This window comes from Hippoglossus hippoglossus, chromosome 22, assembly GCF_009819705.1.
Source record: "Hippoglossus hippoglossus isolate fHipHip1 chromosome 22, fHipHip1.pri, whole genome shotgun sequence".
In the NCBI taxonomy this organism is placed as follows: Eukaryota; Metazoa; Chordata; class Actinopteri; order Pleuronectiformes; family Pleuronectidae; genus Hippoglossus; species Hippoglossus hippoglossus.
Genome location: NC_047172.1, coordinates 10444469 through 10471129, shown reverse-complemented (window position 1 = coordinate 10471129; position 26661 = coordinate 10444469). Strand labels below are relative to the sequence as shown.

The 26661-nt window shown below is 41.9% G+C and overlaps 1 protein-coding gene across 1 annotated transcript; it reads right to left on the bottom strand.

Annotated features, from left to right (window-relative positions):
• Nucleotides 1–1075: 1075 nt before the first annotated feature.
• cnksr1 (connector enhancer of kinase suppressor of Ras 1) lies at nucleotides 1076–26499 on the bottom strand. Its single transcript, XM_034576412.1, has 21 exons — nucleotides 26260–26499; nucleotides 24192–24349; nucleotides 22050–22252; nucleotides 21564–21648; nucleotides 14106–14147; nucleotides 13848–13967; nucleotides 11754–11813; nucleotides 10294–10365; nucleotides 9605–9733; nucleotides 8538–8659; nucleotides 7454–7590; nucleotides 6750–6925; nucleotides 6609–6642; nucleotides 5553–5728; nucleotides 4904–4977; nucleotides 4476–4547; nucleotides 3996–4066; nucleotides 3668–3729; nucleotides 3426–3516; nucleotides 2935–3116; nucleotides 1076–2502 (listed from the first exon to the last, which is right to left on the bottom strand). The coding sequence occupies exons 1-21, from the start codon at nucleotides 26309–26311 to the stop codon at nucleotides 2017–2019; spliced, it is 2604 nt and encodes an 867-aa protein (XP_034432303.1). The 5' UTR covers nucleotides 26312–26499; the 3' UTR covers nucleotides 1076–2016.
• Nucleotides 26500–26661: the final 162 nt, after the last annotated feature.

The following is a 26661-nucleotide window of genomic DNA, read 5'->3' as shown; positions in this document are numbered from 1 at the left end:
ACAATTCATCCTATACAGCGTGAATGTGTTCTCCTGCTTGTGCACGTGTGGATTACAAACCAAACCAACTCTCTATGTGTCCCTCTGTGCTTCACTTACACATAATGAGGCTGAGGCTGTTACACTCTCGTTCATTGTGTCCACACAAAGCTGAGAAGCAAAGAGATCATCGCAGCCGACGCACAGCCCACAAGGCCACTGCTGAAAGATCTGTGTTCGGAGTTACATGATGTGAACGGATGACGACCTGAAGACAGAATGAACAGTTTAGTTCTTTCCATCGGTGAATGTGAGCTCAGTGAGCTCAAGTGGAATTTTGCACTGAAATAAACTTAGTTTGGAAAATGTATTCACTCAAACTGACTTTGTATCTGAAGCATTTATTTAAGCGTGTGTTTGTTTTCTACCGAAACCTCAACCATCAAATACACTCGGTGCTGTAACACTATATATATTGCAACGTACTGTTTTAACACATCCATCTATTATGTATATATCACCTTTGCTTTAGGGGTCACAACTGACATTGGGCAAGAGCCAAACTCCAGACCTGTGGGGTTTTAATAGAATTGTGTTTATTCATCATTCGATAAATTTATTTAGTTTATCGATAAATCTTAGACTTTTTTACAGATACAGCATTTTATTCTATTCAAATTGTTTTCTTACATAATTATTTACTTACTTGTTTACTTTCTAGGAATTGTTTTTACTTTAATACCTTTCTTTTTTATCTCTGGTTTTATTTAATTTGATCTTTTCCTGATATCTTTTAGAATAACCTTTTTTGTTATCATTCTTTACCTGCCCTTGGTGTTTTATTATTTTAGAGATTAACATTAGTGTCCTCAATACCTTAAAATGTACTGATTCTGTGTGGATGGGAATAGTTTTTATTGCTATTATTCTGTAAAGCACTTTGTGCAACATTGTTTGTATGAAAACTGCTGTACAGAAGTCTCATTGATTGAGTGACACATCCTGGACAGGCTGGCAGTCGATATATCTATAAATGAATTGAACAAAATATGATACATTCACCTTGGAGATGGGTTTACAGTTGTGGTCTGAAAAGGAACGACGTAGAGATTTATTCAGAGACACGACCTTTAACACCTCCTACAGAGAAAGATCATGCACAGAGCATCCAAAGAAAAGTCTGGATTGGCTGAAATTCATGCACAAAGGACATGAACATACACATGACATTTGTCCTTTCATATACTTACAGACAGACACATTAAAAAAAATAATTTGCTAAAAACTTCACAAGACATTTCAGTGACGGTCTCGCTCCCTTCTTATTAAGCCGATGAAGGTTACAGCGATGAGGAGCGGCGGTCACATGACCTTGAGGAGTCCTCACTTGATTTGCCACATTCATGGCAGACTCAGGAAATGAGGAACACACTCACACAGCTCTGCTTTATGGTTCATACATACACACGTACACACACAAGGCAGAAGCACAACAAGGACATGACTTTGACCAAAAAGGAGCAACAGCAAATGTGTTTCTGAAGTCATTTTTCTGTGCAAAATATTTCAGATCTACACCTTTATTAAGGTAATAAACAAATGCATACAGCATCAATAGTAAAATTGTATTTACATGTCACATTAGTACAAAGAGGCATGATTTATTTTACAAATTATCATTGAATTCTAAGAAAAGTTCTACTTGAGATTGTTTTTATCATAAGAACATCACGACCTTAGAATTCCATAAATATACTGAACTCGGATCGTCACTTGGCAAATATTGTCCATCTCTCTGCTGTAAACTCGTCATATTGGTTTTGAGCAAGTACAAAGTTAAATTTGTTTCTTATAAGAAGTGTGCACTGATGCATTTCACTGATAAACTTGATTTAGTGGCAGTTTGAACAAATCATTTCAGGTGAACGTCAGCAGACCACACGGTGAAGTTCACCTCTCACTCTGTTGCATGACAAAGCAGCTTGATTTTCTTAAATAGAGAAACTCTGCAGTGGCGTGATTTGCGCCAGCTCGCACTTAAATGTAGAAATAGTTCTCTGCAGCCTCTCCGCTATCCATCAACTCACTCAGCTGCTGGTTTATCGAATCCTGCAGCGACCCCAGGGAGAGTTCTAACACTGAACTGGTATCCGTGCTCGGAGAATCCAGTGGGATCTCCAGGAGGACATCAGACGCCTCTGCGTCCACTAGCTGCTCTCCTTCGCTCAGGCTCAGTCTGTATGCGCCTTTCGTCTCTGTGTCGGCCGTCTCTGTGACGGCCGTCTCTGTGGCGGCCGTTTCGGTGGCGGCCGTTTCCGTGGCAACAGTTTCCAAGGCAACCTCCTCAGCAGGCCCGCGCTGCACCGCCGCGTCGTCCCCACTTTTGGAGGACCCGAGCGTGGTCAGTTTCTCGATTTCTTGGACTATTTCTTCGTTTTGATGCTTCCACTGACGGTACTTTGAGGCCGTCAGACTGGAGTCCTCCAGGACCTTGTTGATCTGCAGCAGCTCCGCTTCTTTTGCCTGCAGAGCAAACAGGAGCGTCAGTGAGAACACGGACAATGATTGAGAACAATAACCAATAACACGCTACATCTTCTTCTACAACTTCTATATCCACATGTGTATCTCTTATATTAATAATAATTAACTTTATATAGCATAGGAAACTATTAAAAGTAATTTGAAGATCACACAGCATTAGTGCACAAATACAAGTAAACAAATATTTCAGATGAGAAAAATAAAATAAAACATTATAAAATGATTGAAATACTTGGTCGTTTTTTTAAATGAGGGTAAACCTGACCCCTTGACTCCTTTCCCATTGGCAATTGTCCCATTGCCTTTCTGTGTCCCCCCCCCCGTGCGTCATGTTCGATGTCACAAACAATAGTTGTCCTATGTAAGTTCATTGTTCACCCGAACCATGTGCCGATCGACTCTCTTCCTCACCTTCAGAGTGCTCTGCAGGGCCCGCAGCGTGTGCGCCTTCTCATTAATGACGGGGTTCTTGTTGCGTCGAATGAACGACTTCCTGAAGTGGTCGTGCGTTAACGGCTGCTCGTGGCCAATCAGAGAAACTCCTCCCTCCTTTATGTTGTTTATCATCTTGCCCATCTCATCCTCTGGGACACCTTCTCACAAGGACGGAGACCCAGGCGAGCGAGACACGAAAGTGACAGGAGAAAAACAATGGGAATGAGATAGGAAACAGGGGGGCAGTGGGATTTGGCTGAACACATCACACACATGGAGCTGTTATGAACCATCTATTTGCGGACGGCTGATTGGAGAGAATATCCGCAGGGTAAAGTTAGGAAAACAGCATGTCGAAACCGAAATTATTAAAACATCCATCAGTGGGACTCAGTCTTCACAGATTAAAGAAATCACTGATTGGAGGAAAAGATTATAAAGCAGGAGAGTTGCCACAAAGTACAAACCTGCTCCTTTGCTGCCCCCTAGTGTAGAACTTGTTAATGGCAGCTTGGTCGTCTTCCCCTTGGGGCGAGGCAGAGTGTTGGACTGCACCTTCTGAGGCACAGAGCGAAACACATCATGATGTGAACGAGACACTGAATGGTGTGTGTGTGTGTGTGTGTGTGTGTGTGTGTGTGTGTGTGTGTGTGTGTGTGTGTGTGTGTGTGTGTGTGTGTGTGTGTGTGTGTGTGTGTGTGTAACTGACCTTGTTTTTTCTGCGGGGTGAAGGAGATGTCTCGCTCTCAGATTCAGTCTCACTGTAACATTCTGTCCACGGATCAAAACCAGCGTCACATTAATGATACAACAGAACAATACATGTCAGTGTATTAACATCGGTCATAAACAAAATTCAACTTTTCCGATTTTTCATTGGCTAACAAGACTTAAAATCATAGATTAAGATGCAACTAACCATGGCAACAGTCATTATACTTCATCCTGTGTTTACTGCTTGACTCTTTCAAGCAGTAAAACTACTAACAGGACTACAATATAAAAAAAAAAGGAAAAAAAGTTAAAGGTCCACCTACCCTCTTCACTATCGGGGCCTTTGCTAAGCTTCTTGTGAGTCTGTTTGGATGTAATCAGACAGTTGATCCACCTGGAAAATAAAGTCAACAAACATCTCATGATTCAAAACATTCTATTAAATATTTAAGTTTCAACAGAAGGGATTTGAAAACAGCACAAACACTGAGTTCTGAAAAGTCACCTCTAGGGGGCAGTGCAGTCCTACACCTGTTAAAGAGTAACTTACTGTAACATCTTCACTGTGTAAAATGAACACACTACTGCATGTTATTGGAACTGGTGCAGCCAGACAACAACACAATCCAGAGCCTCGTTTACAGTCATTAACTCAGTGTTGTGCAGAGGCATTTTTCAACTGCTTATTTGCTTAAGATGTATTTAGTTTTGTTGGTAAAACTTGAATTACCACACTACCCTGAGCCTGGAAACAGAGAAAGAAAGAAGAAGAAAAAAGAGCGGAAAACAAGGGCTGCACTCACTTGCTCATGTCGCTGACGTTGTCGGCAGCGAAGAAGAAGTTGTGAAACCTCGGGTGGCACACTTTGAACACGCTGGTGGAGGCAGAGCAGAGAGACGGGAGTGAATCTCAGAGCAGGAGAAATTCATCACAGGGGAATTAACATAACACACAAAACATGCAGATGTAGACACACACAAACACAGAAGCAATTGGATTCAACAAATTCACCAGACACAAGATTCACTTGTGCAAAACATCTGTTTAGTTTTCGTGAACAAAAAAGATCTTCCAATGTTCACAGGGGGCAATAAAGTTTCCTGTTTCAAATTAAAATAGTTTCTCCTTTCAGCACCATATCTTTTCATCAAATCTATGAACTACAAAGTACTGAATATTCCTTGATTAAATATTAAAAAGCCTGTTCATATTCACTGTGCTCATCCTTACTATTTTCTCTTGTGCTCTCCGGCGCTCTCTATGTTGTAGCTGGATATATTGACCAGGCCCTCTGCCTTCTCATCCTGTGGAAGAAAAACAAAGTTAATAAATATATTTAGTTTACATTGCATTTGTACATTTGAGTATTGTAAATAAAGATTTAGAGAATAAAGTCGTGATATTATGAGACTAAAGTCATAATTTCAGGATACATGTCATTTTAGAAGAGGGCCGTCCAAAAATCTAGAAATTAGGAAGCCTTCTCCCTGCTGCTCATCTCCTGAATTTGATCTTTTCCTTTACTATCATAATATTGTAACTTTTTATCTCTTAAATTACAACCTTATACTCAATAACGACTTTATTCTCCTAATATTCTGACTTCATTCTCCTAACATAATTATCAAAATCCCCCACTTTTTATCCCCTTCAACAAAGCTCTAATTCTCCTTGCAATAGAAAATGTTATTTCAGAAACTAATCCTCAAAACCCTGTGTCTTTGGAATTGATAAAAGTGTATAATGGAAATTATTTCTAAACCTTTAACACCACTCAAATCTGAAAAAAATGCTTCCTGTAACATATTAAAACACAGTCAATGTGGGTTTCAAGGCTACCACCTCATTCATTTGGTTTATTTCACTTCCATACGCCCACCTGTTGGCTGGTGTACCAGTAGAGCGAAGGCCCCATGAGGACAAACCAGAAGCGCTGCCACTTCTGGGTGAGGAAGACGCTGCTCTCCTTCCTCTTCTTCCACAGCCAGCCGTCGCAGTCGGGTCGATCCAGCTCGCGGCAGGACACGCGGCGCCGACTGAGCGCCGTCGTCATTCCTGAAATGATACACAATGATGATGGCTGTCTCTGAGTGGGGGGTGTAACAAGGTATTAGTTCTTGGTTTTAATAGATTAAACTGTTTCTTTCAAAATACCATTTTCCTGATTTGTCTGGAATTTATTTCAAAGAATTTTGACTGACTTGCTCCAGCGTTTGTTTTTGGTTGTTTTTTTCCCCTGAGTTCGCCGCTTCCTATTTTATTTTGAAATGATGCTCCTTGTGTGTCTGTAACTTAACTTCCTTGTCCTGTTCCACGCCCCATGTGATTGTCTGTACTTGTTCCTCACGTGTTTCACCTGTGTTCAATCATCCCTGCCTCCCTTGTGTATGTAAGTCTCTGTGCTTCCCTTTGTCTCTGTCGGTTCGTCTTTCACTCGTCATCGTCTGTCACGTTTCCAGTGTCATCTTGTTCCTGGTGTTTACTAGGTTTTTTCACTTTCATTTTGTTTCTTCTATCCTAGTTTTTTGGACCATGTTTGCTGCAAGACCCCAAACATATCTGCCTGTCTGATTGCATTTTTTTCCTTGTCTCTTATTTCACTTCTCTTTTCCACTATTTAACTTTAAAAAAAAGTACAGAAATGCAAGGCCTTAGCATTGGTGTTAGTTGTAGCATATAATCGACCTATAATCTGTTTTCATTGATGAGTTCATTAGTAAATTAATATGAAATTATTTGTATTTGTTGGCACATAACAGTAAAAAGGTCCTGCAGACGGATCTGTTTATCCTAAAGTTGTATTTTTCCTTATTTTGGCTTAGAAGTTCGTCTCAGTTTGTTCTCGTCTTTGTTTCGAGTTGTTCTAACTCAATCCTGAATTCAGCTTGACCTTAATTTTGGCTGAATGTTTCTATAAAGAAGGAAAGAACTGTACCTTTCGTCGAGCTCTTCTTGCCGTCTTGACTCCCCTGAAAAGAGAATTCGAGTTCATTCAGTGTCTCAAATGAAGTTTAATACAAACTCCATTGTCTGATGTGGTTGTTGAAACTAAAAAATATCTTTGTTTTCCTCTCACCGTGCGGCCCACCATATCAGGACAGGAACTGATGCTCGCTGTGTCCTGATTGGCTACGTGAGGCGAAGGACTTGACTGGAACTGCACGGGCGAAAAACTTCTGGGCGACGGCGACCGGGACCGGTCTCTTCTGAGTTTTGGTGAGAGCCGTGAACTGTCCAAACCCTCAAAGTCCCCTGAGAAAAAACACGTGTTGAAACATTATAGCACATGAGTATTCACGTGTTGATGACGTTTCAAACGCGTGACAGATGCCAAACTGGATGAATACAAATATATGAGAATCAATGAGGACGTCAGCAAAGATGTCAACTTGGAAAGACGACGAGATTCAAGAGCTTTTGGTGATGAGGGCCAACGCTTGTGTTTATGTGCTGTAAATGAAAACAGCAGAATCTAGACGTCACGTCCTGCCTCCTGCTTGCTCCGCCCAGGTGCCGCCCCCTCGCCTGACCCGCACAACCTTCTGCTTCATATGTGAAAAGGCAACGTCCGAACTAAACCTTCCAAAGTTCATGTCCGAAAACTTCAGGGGGACAGTTTCTTATAATGGCATTATTAATAATAGCATTTTTCTAATAGATTGCCTTCATTTTGATTTATCTGTTTTAAAAAAACGACCACAACTGAAACATCCTGATGTCTCCTGAGGACAGAAAACATCTCATAAAAAGCCTGGGTTTCCTCCCTCGTACATTTCTTACCTGAGGCTGACTGCGGTGACAGCCCCCTTTGACTGGAAGTGAGCGTCGCACTCCCTTCCACGTCTTTATCAAACGACAACTCTGATTCCTCCTGTCCCATAGGCGGCTGCTGTACCTCCGGCCCGTGAATGGCCTTCCTGTGACGGACAGCAAAGAGACCATGAGTGAAGTGGAACATGAGGTTGACAGTTCAATAGTGATCATGAACAGCAATAACAACCGGGATTATCATTTAAAGGAATTAAATATGACTCCATGTCCCAGCGGTCTTTCTTCCACTCGAGCTGAAGTGTATCAGGATTATTTACAACCTTAATGCACCGTCCCCACCCACTCCCTCCATTTGCACGCCTGCTCTCCATCAGCTCTCACCTTCTCTCCATCACCTTTTTCCTCACATCTCATCATCCACTTTTCTTTTCTTTTTTTTTTTTCCTCCTAGTGTTTACGCTTTTCTTCCATCTCCCCAACAACTCCCCCCATCTATCCACCTTTCTCCTCGTTACTTCCTTTTGTCTCATTTCCAGTCAGACGTGGGTGTTGGGTGTGTAGAGCGGAATTTATGGCATTCGCGTCATGACCTCATTGCAAACCTACCAGTTCCTGGTAGATTAACGGGGTCAAAAGGGTTCGTGGGAGGTTCAGGTTTATCGAGGCAATCTTTGGTAAATTATTGCACTAAACTTATGTCTAAGCTGCTCAGTGTGCAAACAGATGTGTGCGCATGATGACAGATAGGTGATCATGCTTCTAAATAGATTTGGTACAAGAAAAAAGTTGGGTGCTCCTGCGGATCACAAATCATTTTGCAGTTTCTTTTTTTTTTGGTGAAATTTAAAAAGCTTAATTTTCATCGCCAATACAGAACATATTTGTGATGACATACTCTGGGGTTTCTTCATTAAATATTGGAAAATGTATTTTTCTTATTCTTGTTTGTTTTTGTTGTGTCAAATGGCAAATCAGTAAATAATTCTATAATACGATACTGTAATCTCTTGCTATGGAGTAAATATTGTTATAGAAATCCACTATTGCTCACATTTACTGAAAAGCTGCTTATTAGAGAAACTTTAGCTCTCACCTAAAAGACAGGGACCTGACGGAAGCTGCGACCCTCTCGAATATGGAGTGCCTTGGATTTGCCTCCTCCTCTTCCTCGTCCACGTCCTCCCCTGACCTCTCGTCTTCCCCCTCTTGCTCTTTCTGAGAAGAAATCAACAGAGAACCAGGTATGTTAGTGTGCACACTCAACTCTGTGTGTATGTGTGTGTCCTCGTGAGTTAATGGAGGGTTAGGGAGGCGGGTGTCATGTGGAACGTAATGGTGCCTTCTCCTCAGGTCTCCATCCGCGCACTCAAGGGGCTCAGGATATGAGTCAACAACACACACACACGCACACACACACAGTCAGTGGGTATCTTGTGAGGGCAGTAAGGAAGAAAGACACACAGCTGATTCACATCTCTCACACCCTCCGCCACCAGCTACATCTGAGATTAACATGGTATTGGTCACAAGGGGGTGTGAAATGCTCAGTGTGTGTGTGTGTGTGTCTGTGTGTGCGTGTGTGCAGACGCAGTGTGTAATTCAGTGCACGGTTTACAGACAAACAACAGTCCGCATAGCGACTACTGCAAGTGTTTATGGAAACGGATCCCCAGTGATGTAAAACGGAAATGGAAGAGAAGGTTCAGGTTCCCTCGACATAAGCTCTGCAACGATCCAGCTTCTGAAGGACGATTTGATGCATCCCCCCCCGGATGTACTTATCATAAACTGAGTGATAGATAATAAAAATTATACGTGTGCCAGAATAAAAACTGTTGTCCTGGGGTTTCTTCTGGTGTGTAATGGCTCCACAGATGATTGGAAAGTTTCCAGTTTGGGTTTAACAGCCCACAGGCTCCAAACCTCCACTCCTGAAACTGTTCCAGTCTCTGTGTGGCCCCATCTTGAGTAATACTGTATACTGGTACACAGCGTGGAAATGCATGGTTCTTCTCCACTGCTCTGTCCGGGTGAGGATGGCGGTGAAGGCGTACTGGATTGTGGCTGAGCTGGATTTTGTGACCTGCCTGAACTGACGCTATATGCTCAGTTTGATCGAGATATGAGGTGAGTGGAGTTGAGGCTCCAGAGATCCCTGACCTGTGTGACGGTGACTTGTGGGACCTGGTCCTTGCGTCGCAATGAGCCGGGGATCTTCCTCAGGACCAGAGTCACTCCTCTGGGATTCTCCTGCAGCTTCTTCACAAGGTTTGCCCTGCTCCAGCCCACCTGACACGGAGACACACAGGTGGATATTCCAGTATGGAGGTTACAGACTCAGAAAGGACAGAAATATGTTTTACTTTGTAAAGTTAAAAATATGGGACCACAAATATACGGTGCAACATACAGAAAGGCCTGTAGTGGTGGGTTGTACTTCATTACTGTACTTGAGTACATTTTTCATGTATCTGTACTTTCCAGTAGTAAAGTAGATTAGACTTTTTAGTACAGAACGTTTATTTTCAGGTATTTGTCAATTTTACTTCACATCACATATCAGCAAATATCTATACTTTCTACTCCACTACATTTGTACAATGCATTGAGTCACATGTTTCCATTTTTTAAATATTTTTAGAAGTAATCAATAATGAGAGGGGAATTGGTCCATTGATCCGTCGCTGGTGAAGAAACACTACAGAGACTGAGTCATTTTGCATTAGGGAAAAGGCTACACACTGCAAGTACTTTTATGTTTTTAAGTGTATTTAAAAGAAAGTAGAAAAGTTAATGTGGCACTTTTACTTTAAATGCTTGAGTACTTCCTCCACTACTGTATGACTCACCACTATCTGGTTGTTGACTTGAATCACCTCATCACCAGCCAAGATCCTCACGTAGACGTCATCATTCGAAGGCTGCAAAAGGAGAAAGACCCAACACACATAAGAAAAGAAACAGACTTAAATGATGTTCTTTTTCCACATAGTTGAATTTAAGTGTTTTTAATCATATCAGATGATCTTTGTGAAGCAGTATAAAGATCATACCCACGTGTGTGTGTGTGTGTGTGTGTGTGTGTGTGTGTGTGTGTGTGTGTGTGTGTGTGTGTGTGTGTGTGTGTGTGTGTGTGTGTGTGTGTGTGTGTGTGTGTGTGTGTGTGTGTGTGTGTGTGTGTGTTCATGGTCACGTCCACTTTCAAGAGTCGACTGTGATGATGCAACTGCAGTAGCAGGAGAGTCCAGGGTGCTTTAATGCTGACATCATGGAAAAACACGTAACAAGTAACAAGCCCTCCTTATTTTATCTGATAAATAACTCGTCCGTCCTCCCATAACTCGCTAGTTTATTTTACAAGCCCCCTGATCTCAGAGATGTCTCTCAGAAGGTCGTGCATCTGTGCTACTTCTAGAGGAAGGTTTTAATTTTTCCCAGAAAAGCATTTATGCATTTGACTTCCTCTATGGCTCTCTGTAAATATAAAACTCCAAGATGACAAATGCAACTAATGCACATATAAAGATATTGTCAGCCATGATGTGTCATGCACTGATTGTTCACATGCTGTCTGCAGCATTTGGAACAAGAAGTCCTTAATAGATGTTTATAAATACTAAGTATTTGCAGCACAATGGCACTGATTGGTTTTAATTTTATGGCAGTAAAAAAAAAATTGAGCTAAGCCAACAGCTAAAAATAATGTGTCACACAAAAGTCCTTTCAATGGGATTTCTTCCTGGTACAGAGCTCATACTTTCATGATCAAGTGAAACTGTGCAGAGCAGAATTCATAGAGAAAGAAAGCATTGTACACTGCTACTCAGAAACAACCAAATGAAATATTGTTGCCAAAAACGATAAAAGAGAGTTCACGTGTTCTTTTAAAAATCAGAGAAAAAAGGAAAACTTATCATTAAACGTTTATTTTTGCTTTGCAAAACTGCAAACATTTCCAGAGTGACCCAGGTAGATAAGTGCAGTGCGCATAAACAAGTGTTGAAGTGTGATATCCTGCAGAAATATGAGCCACACCTGACCCACAGAGATAAAACCTGTTATCTGCTACTCTCTGACACATCAGACAGAACTGAAACACTGAGACGAAACACCGTAAACCCGCTGTAACCTCTTCTAAAGACACAAACTGTAGTGGTAGTTTTGTTCTGCAGTTGAAGAGGAGCGGAGGTTTAAGTCACGCTGCTCCTCGGAGGGTTGGTTAAGAGCCCTGAGTTGTCAGTGATGTTTAACTCGGCGTTGTCTGTGAGCCAACGGTGAAAGAAAGGAGAAACAAAGGAGAGGTTCTGACCTCAACAGCAGTGCCGGTCACGTAGTGGTTACTGGAGCCGGTGGACGTTATCTCAATCCCCTGAGAGAAAGAGAAAGCATGTTTTGATGTTATTGACACTTCAGGCTGATTCATCTGCACAGCAGTAAGAAGGTGAATGTCGCTTCACTGAGTCAAAATGATTCATCACCATGTACATTGCTCTGACTGTGGAAATGTCGATGTCTGTCTCCAGGTTCACGCTGTAATTACCCATCATGCTGCTCTGATTGATTATTCTAAGTCATTATGGGGGTGGGGAGAGCCAACTAATCACAACCCCGATCCGGCCTGACCACACGATCAATACGTATCACATGACAACAGATACATGAGCGGATTCAAACCTTCAATTCAAAAGAACAGAGACAAAATTCTCACATTCCTTATGAATACAACAAAGAATATATCATTTTTAATCTATCTATTTATTTCCTGGAAATATTTTTGGATATCAAGTAATTTAAAAAATCTGTGGCTATTAAATTTAAATTACAGTTTCTTACAAGGGTCAATGTAATGGCAATGGTAACACGTTACGTTAGCATTTATAGGTCGGGTTCATACATTTACTAAATGGCTTGGAATAAATGTAACTATAATGTTGCTGTCATCAGATATAAGCCATATGTGGAGACTGGTGTATAAACAGATTATTAATGAGAATGTATTAAGGATTTGGAAACTACAATTCCCAGAGAAAACTGCACAAGTACATCATTTAATAAGCTGTTCATTTCCTATGCCAACTACCCAGTTATTATTTCACTTCATGTGCTTAAACTAAGACATTTACAAGGACAGAAGCTAAGTTTGTAACTTTTTTCTTAGTCCTAACATCAGATATTTCTGTGAAACGTTTCACCCAATCACAAAGCTTAACAGGTATTCTGCATCTTCTTTTGTATACATTTCAATTTGAAGTATAGGGTTAGAAAAGAAGAAAAACTAGCTAAAACCAGTTAAATTCATGAATTGAACATAATGTTCTGTACAATTATTATTCTTCCTGCCTCTCATTTCCCTTTCTGTCTTTGGTTCCGCTAACTCCCACTTTTGGAGGACAGACCTCATTATTGGTGATGTGGTCCAATCAATTCCTCTGTGTCAATTGAGGATGATCAATGTAAAACAAATTGTGGAGACACTGAAACAAAAAGCTAAACCCCACTCCTTTTCATTTTCTGTCAAGACAAAACACTGATGGAGATTTGGAAGGTTGCTCAAAATGGGAAATGGGACTCATAAAGTGGAGAGGTTTCTTTCTCCTATGAACTGAGAACTCAAACAGGAAGGAAACGAGACAAATGCATTGAACAAAAATGCTCTTCAGAAATTTTTTAAACAAAAAAAAAACACTATATGATGCAGAGGCAAAGAAGAGAGTTCTGATTGTACTCAATGCACCAGCTGAAGGAGAAGTACTTAAGGGAAAAGAAGAGGCAGCGGGAAAATAAGAGTTGTCTATCAGCCACTAGACGTGAGAGCATGTGTGTGTGAGAGCAAAAAGAAAAGAAATGGGTTCAGCGAGAACCTTGAGTCAGATGAAAGAAGCGATGAGTGGAAGCGAACGGTGATGAAAACGTCCAGGCAGTGATGAAGGCGGAAAATGAAAACTGAAAGTGACAGAGAGAGCGAGAGAAAAGGAGACACAGAGAAAATGAGTTCACTGTTCACTGGGTAAGTCATTTTAAAAATGATGATATTAATAATGAGATGGAAAGATGCTGCACAGATGTGACAAACCGATATAAAGTCTTTGTGTTGCTGATTTTGTAAAAATGACAGTCCAGAAAACAGAGACTTAAAAATAACTTAAATAATAATTTGACGATCACATTAGTTGCCAGCTATTACTTCGCTGATCAATGGATTAATCAACTCTTATACCTTATAATTTATAGGTAATTGAATAAGAACATTTGATATCTAATTCAGAAAGTTGAATTAACAGGCTTGAATTACAGCAACTGTATAAAATAAAATAGCATGTACAGTACAGAAAAAGTTTTAGGATTTATAAAGAATGCACATCTGTGTGGATTTAAAGCAAAATGTCAGGAGAGCGTGTTTTACCAGCTGATCACCAGGTGACACGGGCACTAGGTCGACGCTCTCGAGCTGAGTCGTGTGGGTAAGAAGCGTCTCGGCGCTGGAGTTCAGGATCTCATCGCACACCTCCACTAACTGACGGCACTGGTGATGGAAACACAAAAGCATTTTACTCCGAGGGGAAGTCAGTTTGCACTTCAATTTATTCGGCATGCAGTGTAAAAAAAAAAAATCTACATTGAAATGACATTTTGAAACTACAGAAATAAATATGACACTTACTACAGAGATGATGTCCTTCTCCTTGTCATAGACAGTGGAATCCTGTTGGATGAGTGACATGACATGAGTGTCACAGAGCAGAGCACCAACGCGACACAAGCAGCCTACGGTAAATAATGCTGATATTGATTTGTGGAATTAGGACAAACTGGCTCAAAACTCTGCCCTATTTCCTCTTCACAGCGTGAGTCCGGAACTGAAAGCTGGTATCAGGCAAGAGGAGGCACATTTCCAGACCTCTATTGGTATTTAACAGGCGTTTATAAAAGAAGTATATAAGTGTAGAAAAGAAAAAATACATACAAAATTACAAATATTCTAAGATCTTAGCAGCGAAGCAGGGGAACGACACGTCTAATGATGAGCAAAGTCCAACTAATCCAGGGACTCACACTAATCCCCACCAGCACGCATGCGCACACACACACACACACACACAATGTACAGTATGTGTGCATGTGTGGAACTACCACAGACTCAGACATGTAAGAAGTCAGTGTCCCACTTGCACGGTGGAACTAAAGAGAAAATCTCTGGTTTCTGGGAGGAAAGGTGTGTTGATAATACTCCGACACGAGGCGTCTGAGCTGGAGAGATGTGGAAGAAGATTTAGAATAGAATGATTTTTGATCAGACGTAATATTCACATCACTTGCCTATAAGCTAATTCGTACTGCCTGATGATGTGTGAGCTGCATAAAGGAGCGTAAGGGGAAACTAATCCCTGTGAAATGTAACAGGGGATCAACAGTGAGCTCGGCTGGATTTCTGGGCTAATTAAAGGCTGTGACACAAGGCCAGAGGGAGGGGTACGACTACGAGAGGTTTCTGCCATGACTCCTCCTGCTGCTGCTGCTGCTGCTGCTCACGTCAACCGGTGTTTGTTTTGTAAGTGTTGCTATATTGTCCCGTGGTGTTCGTCAGGGGATACTGCAAAAAATGTTCTGTATTTCCATTTTATCTCCATCCCCACCGGAGCAAAAAAAGTATATCGCTGTTTATCTTACTGTGTTTGTTTACTGTCTAATGAAGAACATATCATTTCTAGTTATGTGTAATTTGATAATGATGTATACAAGTTATTATTAGTGCACCGGATGGCTGCAAGTTAAAGTAATGCTAACTTAGCTCGTTAACAAGATGGTTGCTTTCACACCACTGTACAAATCTCTCAATTTCTGAATGATACGCTGATGGGCTGAGTTTTAGTTTAGTTTTGCAGATGTTTAAACTGAAGTACTGGACAATGTCACTCAAGTTCTTACATTTCCTGCTGGGGACATGAACGGCTGCACCACATTTATCAGCTAACCTAACAGTCGGGTACATTTAAATGTCACTGAATGTATAAATGTAATAAAAAATCAGCGGGGCTCATCCTATGAGGACCACGAATGTCTGTGGATAAAGGTCATAGTTTCATGTCTGAAGCAAAGTGGTGGAACAAGCAGCCAACTGACTCACATAATAAACCCGATCCAACTGAGATAAGAATATAAATGTTATTTTAACCTCTGTTAAGCCAGTACCAGAGACAGTGGTGGGTAAATCCTGAAACAAGAGTTAATACCCTGGGCTGAAAATCTTAGGACTTGTCCAAATCCACGTTCTAAGTGGCAGTTCGGCTAATAAAGGCTGACATTTAAACTTGTTGCCACCTCCCACCATCTACTATCACTTCTTCCTTCTGCATCTCGTAACACCTATTTCTTTCCAGCATTTCACCCGTAGCTTCTTGGACATACAGCGCTGTCACAGGAAGCTTCCACACAACTCCGCTACCTGTTCTGCACTTCTCGTCTAACTCTGCCAGAAAAGGAAATGACACCTTCACGCGGGTAAAGTGGCCGACATGTACACTTCTGCACTGAAACTGATGAAGGGGGGGGTGGGTGGGCGGGTGGGCGTGGTGGGAAAACAGCAGAGTTGACTCTTCTCACGGCTTTAACGGTGAGGACGACCTTGTGTCTCTGTACGCTCACACACACACACGAATGTATGCACATGGGATCAGGTGATCTTACAAATGCTAAAAACACATCTATTATAAAATCCTTTAAACAGAAGACATTCCACATTCACAAAATATCTGTGACATGTCCCATCAGTTTGAACATATATCATACAATCACAAGGTATCTGCACACAGCATATGATGCATTTGCAGAGGTCATGGTGTCTCATTGCTGACGCAGAGGCATGTGAGGAGGAGAGGGGAGGAGGAGACAAGAGGGAAGGAGACATAAGGAGACATGTTTAGCTCCTTACAGCCTCCAGTGTGTCCCCACTCCACTTGCATACCCTGTTCTATTCATTTTGCTCTCAATAAGATATTAATACAAATAGTCCACTGGAAAACAACTGCTTCTGTTTCAGCAGGAACCCCCTCAGGTTTTCCCTTATGAGGAACTCTTTCAGTGCAGATTCTGTAGAGATTCTCAGTTCCCCCGTCTACTAAACCAGAACAAGAGGCCGAGGATCAGAAATCAGGGCGGAAACGTGAGGACAAACTGCAGCTCTGCCTTTTAGCGACAGAAACAAGTATCAGTAATAATTGAAAAATAATAAACTCATTGTGATCAAAAGAAGACATCACCTCTGATTGACCTTTTATTCATTGTGCAACTACAGTGGTTTGCAGGTTAAGCCGCGATCACACTGTTGACTCTGTGTTACGACCCCCGTGCAGAATGAGCTGCAGTAAGACTCAAGTTACCTTCATAGAAATGATTTAATGCAAATCACATCAGGGACCTCCAGTGTGGCCAAGAAGAAACACATTCATTTCATTGCATTCTGCTGCACTGCAAAGAAACATGCATCTGCTTCGCTTGATTTAAAGAAAGGTCTTGTGTTGTGTTGTGTGTGTTGTGTTGTTGTGAAGCACGGTGTGTGGCTTGATCAGGCGGTGATCTAACTTTACAGCGGCGCTTTGTGCCTGAAAGCTGTTCCCTCCACAGTCGTCTAGGAGACAAAAGGCAACTTATTATGTGGGTGTTGCTCTCTGAAAAAGAAAGGAGACGCAAGAATGCACGTAGCAATGCATGGACGCACACATGCACACACACAAAGGCTGAAACTAACAGAGAAAGATACAACAGCACACATGACTGTGCATGCATGTTCACTGATTATAGGCACAAAGACCCAGTTCTTTTCTTTTTGTTATGTGCAGCTCAATGTACACAATAAACAATATCAAAGCCTTAAAGTTGGGCCCTGTCTTCCCAGCTTGTTTGTATACTTGGACTTGACCAGTAGAAGATTTTCCACCAGGTCACAGACTTGCTATAAAAAGACTGGGAGACATACTGTGACCATGTTAGATCTCTTTAACACCTGCTCCTCATCTTTCAGCCCAAATCAGACTCTTATTTTCTCCTCCTCCATCTCCTGCCATGTTGTCTTTCTTCAGCCTCATATTTCTCTCGTGCTCTCTCTTTTTTCATTTTACAGCCCCACACATAATAAAAAATCATTCCCTTCTAACCACTCACATGTTTGACGCCTCTAAGCCCTTTTTTTTTTTTTTTTTTAACAAATCGGTCCTGTCTGTGTTTAAGCCTCTTATGATTTTCTCCCTCTTGCACTTTTAGTAGGTCATCTGATAGCAGCTCGAATTCAGTGAACGTGTTGATTGGGTTGTTGTCACATGTTGTTGGCCATTATAATATCTTCACTGTTAAAGAAAAACCCAACTGGCCCAAATGCCACCCACTGAATGAAAGAAGCAGTCACAGACGTGTCTCTGGAGCATGTCGTCCTTAAAAATGAAGGTTAAACATTAACAGCTCTGAGTTATATTTTCACCCGGAGATTCTTGCGTCGAATGCAAGTTAGATTTTGCAACAGAAAAGCAATTTTTTAGCTGTTTTCTTTTATTGTAGAACTACGATTAATATTACATACCTTCACATAATGCTTTGCAAATTCATTTCGCTCTCTGATCCAAGTTCACAGTTCAAACACACTTCTCTCTTTCCCTCTGTCTCTTTCTCCGGAACTTTGCTCGCTGCTCGGCTGGTTCAAAGACAACTAAACGTGTGCTACTGTGAAGACCTGACAACCACAGTGTGGGATCCCAACAACACCAGCTGACTGCTGACCTTGGTTGCCCCAGGGTGCGAAAAGAAACACACACACACACACACACACACACACACACACACACACACACACACACACACACACACACACACACACACACACACACACACACACACACACACACACACACACACACACACACACACACACACACACACACACACACACACACACACACACACACAGGAAATAAGAGCCCTTTTCTTTTGACGTGAAGGATGTGGTGTGAATTTTGAGAATGCAAAAAAAGACGTCATGATGAGGTCGTGGCCCTCCTGACGGCCCGCCACATGTCACGGGTTGGGGGTAACACAGGCCTCTCATGCCCGGGAGCTCACTTAAACTAGCCTTGATGACGCGAGTGTGTAAATCCGCAAAAGTGCTTTAGTAAATGTGATGCTGATGATGTCATTGCTATGGTATGGTACATATAGGCTTATGTTATGTGACTGAGCTGTAAAGTGTGTGTGAAGTGATCCTCCGCAGGTTGATAATACTATGATGACAGTTCGATAGATGACGTCATTCATTTTCTCTTGTCTCTTCCAAAACACCTGCTCATGTCTGACCTTTTAGCTCATCTGCCAAGGCTTTTTAATTACTAACTTAAACGCATGCCTCTGTAGAGTCTAGGACATTCCTCCGCCAAGGCCCAACAGTTCCCTTAAATCTAATCAAGCCACAACAAATTGCACACACTCATAGATGTCAGTTCCCTAAATGTGCCAGATTTTTTTTTTCATCAAGGTACATGAATTACTTGGGGGTGGGGAATCAGTGAAAGTGTCAAAAAAACGCCATATCTAGTTATTCCTGGATCCGTCCCATGATCTGGAGCCGTAACAGAATGTAATGGGTTCGTTCCTGACCCACAACACATGCATCCACCAAGTGTGATGGAAATACGTGCAGTAGTCTACGTGCTATAATCTTTCTAACAAATGAACGGACAGGGGTAGAAATCACCAGCAAACACACAAACAGGTCACCTGGTTGCACACCTTATATCCATTACCACTGGTTTAGTGAATGGAATTAGTCACAATGGTGATTCGAAACTTGAACACATTCAATGCGTGAAGGGTGAGAACAGGGGAAGTCCCCAAAAAAAATGAGTCGCTTGTTGTCACTTCAACAGGTGAGCACGTCAACACTGAATTTACATGACCCCTGAACTCAGTGGACAAAACGCTCCCAGTATAAAACTCCTCAGTTCTTGACAGTCATTCTCACAAGTTCAAAAACAGGAATTGAGCAAACAATAGCCAGACGATGATCAACCTCTGAGAGGGCCTAAACAACCAAAGCTGTGAAGGTTTTAACTTACATACCACTCACTTCACACTCAATGAATGAAAACAAAGCTCCACGGGCCCAAATCTGATTCACCTCCAAAGCCAAAGAACATCCCATTAGAGTCAGTGGGGCTAAATCTTCCTCTGAAATCCTTGTTTCCTTCCTGAAGTCCATGAGTATAGTGGGACTGTTATTAAACACCGAGACAGACACGAAAGTCCCGTAGGCTTGTTGCGGCTCCAGTGAATAGTGTTGTGAAACTGGAAACATGTGAGACTATTCTCAGATGGCTTGTGCAGTATCTCTCAAGTGAGGTTTGAAGGGTATTGAACACTATTATTAAAAAAATTAAAAATTAAAATTAAAATTAAAACTGAATTATTTGTTTTAAAATTTGAATAAGAAACAGAAAACACACTTAAACGTACAATATGTAACGTGAAAATCCACCTGGGGGGCAAATCATGTCCTTCCCATTATGTAGCAAAGTGCAATGAATTATCTTGATCCATTACAACCAATACAAACAATGGAAAAACACCTAACTGGTCACCAGTGTATTTTTCCTTTGTCATACACTGTTTGAAACGGACGTTATATCAGACATGAGCAAAACCACAGGTCAAGTAGATATGATGTTGCAATGAAGATTTATTACACATTAGATCTTAAAGTGCTGGTTTTAGCTCATTTAACCAGTCAAGCGTAGTGAGAGAAAAAAAAGCAGCATCAGGTTGTGGGAGAATGATCCAATTAAAGAGGTGGAAACTGTACCTGTCGTGCTGGGCAGGCGTCCAGAGCTGACTGTAGTATTGTTATAAATAAACTCCTTGATCACCACCTATTACTGCCTCTGTCTAATTAAACCCTATCTCTGTAGCTCGATCTCTGTTTTGTTGTCTTCGCTCCTGTCATCCTCTTCATCTCTAATGTCACTACACCGTTGTTCCAGAGTTGACGGCCTCTCTCTCTCTCTCTCTCTCTGCCTGTTGCTCTCTGCTGAGCGTTGGATAAAGCACACTCCCCCAAGAGTCAAAAGTAATTTAACATTGGCGGTGCAATCCCTCTCTCAGCCTCCTCCTCCTTCTTTCTCTCCACCTCCCCTCTCTCCCTCCCCTCTCTCCGTCCCTCCCTTCCTCCCTTCCTCCTTCCCCTAGGCACTACAACAGATCCAGGCCTGTCTGTTGTGCTGCCCGAGAAAACTTTCTACCCCACTGTACAAACACCAAGTTATGAATATTCCCTCCTCCTCCTCCTCCTCCTCCTCCTCCTTTTCTTTCACACTTCCCTCGTATCACAAAGTGGAAAACACAAAACAAAATCCCAGCTCTCCCATCTCTGGCAGTCCTGCAAACTTAAGCATCTTCGACTTTCAGCCGCCTTGAAATATGCCAGGAATGTAAAGATAAAGAATGCATTACTCAAGCTGAACTGAAGAACAGGGAGGGAGTTTGTGCTTCTGTTTTTTCTTGCTGCGTTTTAGAGCAAGGGGTTTGACTTAAAAGGAAATCACAGGTTGTAGTTCCTCTTTGGAAATTTAGTGTGCACAACAATAACACCAGAACCATGGTTTTAATCCTGTGTGGTTCCTCTTCAGATAAACGTGAACACGTCTGTAGTAAAATGTACTAAAGTTTCACACAGGCATTCAGTTTTTCCATTTGATAAAACTATAACACTGATAAATGATCTAAGTGTCATTCTCTGCCCATAAAGACGAGATTTAAACCACCGCCGTCACTCAGGAAGAAAAATAATGTGACATTTCAATCAATATCGATTATCTTGATATAATGTTTGGCCTTATCAGCCCTATAGACGGGCACAGAGGAGCTGTATATGTACTTAACTGCTTAAGGGTACGGTCACACATACGTGAATGTGAAGTGAAAATCGCAGGTGAAAGTTCACCAAAGTTGACCTCTCACATGAAGCCACCTTGCAATTTGCCTCGCCTTCAGGGAGCCAATATTTGATTGCCCCCCCTCGCTCTCACAGATCGGAAGTAGACAAAAACACTTAAACATTTGCTGTCAAAGCTGTAAATGGACCGACCTTGTGGACGATTTCTCCGAGCTCTCTGCAGTAGCTGAATATGTTCTTGGTGGAGGTGTTTCCACTGAGCTGTATAAACTGATACCTGGAAAGACGGAGGATTATGTTTCAATTTAGTCTGGAGGATTTAATTACACACACAGGTAATTAAAATGGAAAAAGACGAACAAGGGATGTAGGAGACTCACAAAAATAGAAAACAAAAGGACGACAAACAGAATGGACTTGTATAAGGCAGGTTTTAGCTACAGGGGACACCATGTAAACAATAAGTCAGTGCGTACACCAAAACATTCCTATTTACAGTAAAGAATTCACCTGTAAATTTCCTTTTTTTACCTAAAACCCACAGCAACACAAACCGCAGCAGGAACTATTTTTATAAGACACAGCAGAGAACATTTCTGAGTCCAAAATAACTGCGGGGTCAAAGTGGATTTCGAGTGCTGCGCATGTAACGGTTAGATAACCCCCCACTTTACAAACCTGTTGAGCAGAAAGAAGAGTCCTTTGGCAGAGGTGATGAGCTCCACAACAACCTGCAGAACTCCGGCAGACAGCTTGGTGGCGCTCTGTCCATCGTAGCTGTTGTGGCGCCAGCGGCTCTGGATGCCCATCTGGAGGGTGTGGGCGACGGCGCGCAGCTTCTCTGTGAGACCTCGCAGGTTCTCTCCACCTATGCCGTACGTCTGGAGAGTGGGCGCATGCACCAGAACACACACATGCAACTGGTTAGAGGAGAAGTCCTCTCCTGAAATACCCTCAATCTCCTTTTCACCCGACTTTCTGTCCCTCACTTCGCAGGAGGCGGAGGCCTAGTTTTTAAGATGCATTTTTATTAAACTCTGAATGTGTGAAATGTGGTCATCCATCACAATAAATGTAATGTTATATCCTGATAATATATATTGTGATACAGTCTATCATGCCATCATGTTTTTTAGATCGTAATATTCCGTCTTTTCCATTTATATCATTGAGGGAAGACCAATTCAGGGGCTGCTTCTTTAAATGCGGCTGACAATTGGGTCCTTTAATCACAAAGAGCAACCCGGCTCCAACAGCTGGATCTTTCTTGGGGCCAAACTTTCCCAGGATTCATTCATTCATTGTGATGTCAAAAATGTCTGATGCTTACACTTTTTAATGTAAAGTATCAGGCCTCAACTCAACTGAATAACGAACAGTGGACTAAAACTTTCTTGTCTTGTTTGATTGCAGCTCTGTTGCTAGGCGACATCAGTAAGGGCGAGCCCACGAAGACAGCATCCCTGAATTGTAACACAACTTATACATTTCGATAAATCCCACAGTGCTACATAAATTAAAGGCATCACAAGCCTGATACTTACTGGTAACAAATCAAAGTGTAGCGAGGGATTAAATGAAACAGAAATACTTTAAAAGGTCTTTAAACGTGTGTATTTCCTGTGTCTGTTATCACAGTTTTCCGGCCACACATGAGATGTGAGGACATGACGACCACTGGAGGAGGAGCAGGTTGTTGTCGTGACCCACTCACCGCTGGTCAAGTGGTTCGGACCGGTGAGGCTTTGTTGTTACGCGTCGACCCGCCGGAACAATCCACCGTCAAACAAGTGGCCATGAATTTTTCATGGTCTTTCAAACGCTGCAGTTGTTAATTCTGTAACTGTGCTCTTGAATGTGTTTGTGCTGCTTCATGTGAGTGTCTGACGGCTGCTTTTCATGAATGAGCACAGTGTTAGCACTTCACGCAGCTCCGAGAACGAGGGAGGGAGGAGGAAGAAAAGCAGACACACACACACACACACACGCATTGGTGTGTATGGCTTCTGTTATGTTGTCCTTAAACAATATCACACAAGTTTACTTTTGTTAAGCTTTAACTGCAGGAAAACCTTTTCCACAAACGTATTACACACTCAACCAGACGCTGGTTTGAACATTTAATGCTGTTAATGATTATTTCAATGTGTGTTACAGTTATTTCAATACTTCGACAACAGGCAGTTTAAGCAGCCTAAGCTTCAGTCTGCTGTCGTTACGTCACCGGAGCTGGAACCTCGCCTGGTACTGTCCGGCTCAATTAGTCCTTCCAGTGAAACACACACACACCGGCTATTTAAGTGCCCTAAAACTCCTTCTAGAAACTGGACAGGGAGGAAAATTAATTAGGCGACAGAGAACGGGATGCGTGTTTTCTTTAGTTGACTGCAAAATGTCGAAGCAATTTGCATATAAAGTATTAAGTGGAAGCTTTGTTATTCAAAACCTGCCTTGGTTGCGATTGAAGCATGACTAGTCGTTTGAAGTTGGCTAGAAAAATAAAGTTTACTATGATATATGCTTGTCAAGGGGGATTTTACTTTAAAGTAGAGGGAAAAGTGGAGCAATTAGAAAAAAGAGCCGCTGCTGTGTGATCTGGCTGGATTTGTCCAAGGGGTCTGCTAAACAGCAACAGCATCTAAAGCAGTGGGTGGAAAAACACATCCCTTTTCTCTGGTATCAGAGATACCACAACAACACGAGACAACACCGCTCTCCTTGCACATTACCTTCACAACACACACCACAAAAGCAGCCTCACACACCCAAAGCACTGCTTGTAATGCACACACACACACATGATTCAGCATCCTCGCTCACCAGAGAGCAGAGCTTCTCCACGGACTCCAGCACGAGCTCCTGGTGTCCGATTTTGCGCACGCCCAACTCTTCCAGCTCCCGAGAGGTCAACTGGAGCAGATCCAGACCTGACAGATGCCACTCCGAGACTGGGTACTGATGCAGGGGTGCATCCAGACCTTTAACCACATGTAAGGAACAGGTAGTAGTCTCCTCACACACACACACATAGCCAGAAAAACACATAACACATGTAACAGGTAGAGACTTGCAGAGTGAGCGTGGACTAACAGATGCACGAGATCCGTCAGGCTGCTGGTGTTTTGAATAAAGTATAAAAACAGACTTACTTTTGAAGTTATGACTTAGTAACTATCGCGACTTCACAAAAAAGCTTAATACATTGACTTAAAAGCGTTTTTACATGCAATAGCTAGAGGTTGTAGAAGTATTAACTACACTACAAAGTATAGTAGTGTATCAAAATAAAAGTTGCCCATTTAATGTAAAATAATCCCTTTATAATCTGTGTTATATTATTAATATAAAATCTGCAAAGTAACTGGCTCTTATATGGTTGTAATTGAATAAATGTATTGCATAATACATTGTAAATTGCATTGTATTGTATTACTGCACAACTAATGTTTTTCTTTTGTGTAATAGAAACCCTGCATTTTAGAATTCTATAAGCAAAATACCTAAATAAAAGTAGCCTATTCGATATATAAAATTATCCCAATCACTTTTATATAAATATATAATTCAATCATTATTATCTATTCATTATAATGTAAGTGGTAATTTTACTATTGACTGTTCTGAAATGATATTCCACATAGTGCATTAAGGCATAACATACACCGATCCTGCTATTAAAGGTTCAGTGTGTAGAATTTAGTGACGTCTACTGGTGGAGTTGCGTGTTGCAGCTGAATGCCCCTCACCTCACCCTCCCCTTCCAGACATGAAAGAGAACCTGAGGCTGACTTCAGTTGTCATAAAAACTCAAAAGGTGTTTAGTTTGTCCAGTCTGGGCTACTGTAAAAAACATGGCTGCCTCCGTACAGAGGACCCGCTCCAGATGTAAATATAAAGTAATTAAATATAAAGTATTTAAGTTTAAAGAGACCATTCTAGGGTAAAGAAAACAACTATTTAGATGATTACACATGAGTGAAAACATCACTAGGATTATTTTATATTCAATTTCTGTCAATAGATCCTTTTCACCTAAATCTTACACACTGAACCTTTAATGTAAAATCTGCAAAGTAACCAGTGATTATACAGTTGTTGGACACATTTATTTACTGTACTATAAATTGTATCTTTCGTATAATAGTAATGATAATAAGTAAAGTATTAACATAAAAGTAGCCTATTCAATGTAAAACGATCCCAGTCAATGTTATATTAAGTTACAATTGGATCATTATTATTGATGTATTATTATGTAAGATGTTGTCTCATACATTTACAGTGAAACTATGTTTTTAACGTGAAATCTTAATCTGCAAAGTAACTTTACAGTTGGTTTTGAATAAACGTGTTGTTTATATAATCAATAATGGGAAGCAGACATGTAAAATAACATAGAATTAATCAGATTAAGTTCAAATATATTAAGTTGTATTAAAGTAGAGTACTTGAAAATGTACCAGTAGCATGAGGTCACATGTACTGTGGACAGACACTATAAGTTTCACAGTGTAGCAGCATGAGAGAGTGTTTCCCCATGAACTTTACAACACAACGAGCAGCGAACCCTCTGTAAATGACGTGCATGGTAAATAAGACCTGAATCCACCAGGCCAGTGACTGAAACCCGTCCTACAGACGAGTGGACGTGTAAAGTTTGTGCTCGCACACCGTTTGCACCGCTCAGTTGTTGACAGTGATCAGAAGCGCGGCGGCTCCAGCTCCGGGCCACTTCCTCATTCCACCTCCACCTTTCACTCCCAAGAGGATTTGCGAGGCGCTTCTATTTCTGACTTGACCAAAGTACCTGTGAGGAGATCAAGGCGTGACAGCCCAACACACACACACACACGGAGATAAGAGGGTAAGGAGAGATATGGTTGTTCACCTCGCAGCCACTCGCTGACTCTCTCCTCGCTCCAGGACGTGATCGGCTCCATGCTCGGAGTCCTGCTGCAGTCGCTCGTCCAGCTCCAGGCCCTGCTGGCGGACTTCTACCTCTCCGGGCTGCAGGAAGGAGGAAAACCTGATCCCGGGCTGGAGACGGACGACGACGACGACGAAAGCAGCGTGTGCAGGCACTCCTCCTCCTCCTCCTCCTCTTCCTCCTCCTCCGCCCAGGTACAGGTAAGAGTCCCCCCCGCACCTCCCCGGCGCACCTCCCCGGCACACCACCACCACCACCACCGCTGCTGCTGCTGTCAGCCAATGAAATAACCTATCAAGACCCCTCCCCCCCACACACCCCCACACCCCCTGCTCACCTGCAGGAAGAGAAGCAGCTTCAACA

Excerpts from the sequence above, each read along its gene's own strand:
- cnksr1 (XM_034576412.1), bottom strand. The coding sequence starts at position 26,311 with ATGGAGCCGATCACGTCCTGGAGCGAGGAGAGAGTCAGCGAGTGGCTG. Across the intron at positions 11,814-13,847 it reads TGTCACCTGGTGATCAGCTG|GGGATTGAGATAACGTCCAC; the intron begins GTAAAACACGCT and ends TCTTTCTCTCAG. Across the intron at positions 6,643-6,749 it reads CTGATATGGTGGGCCGCACG|GGGAGTCAAGACGGCAAGAA; the intron begins GTGAGAGGAAAA and ends TTCTCTTTTCAG.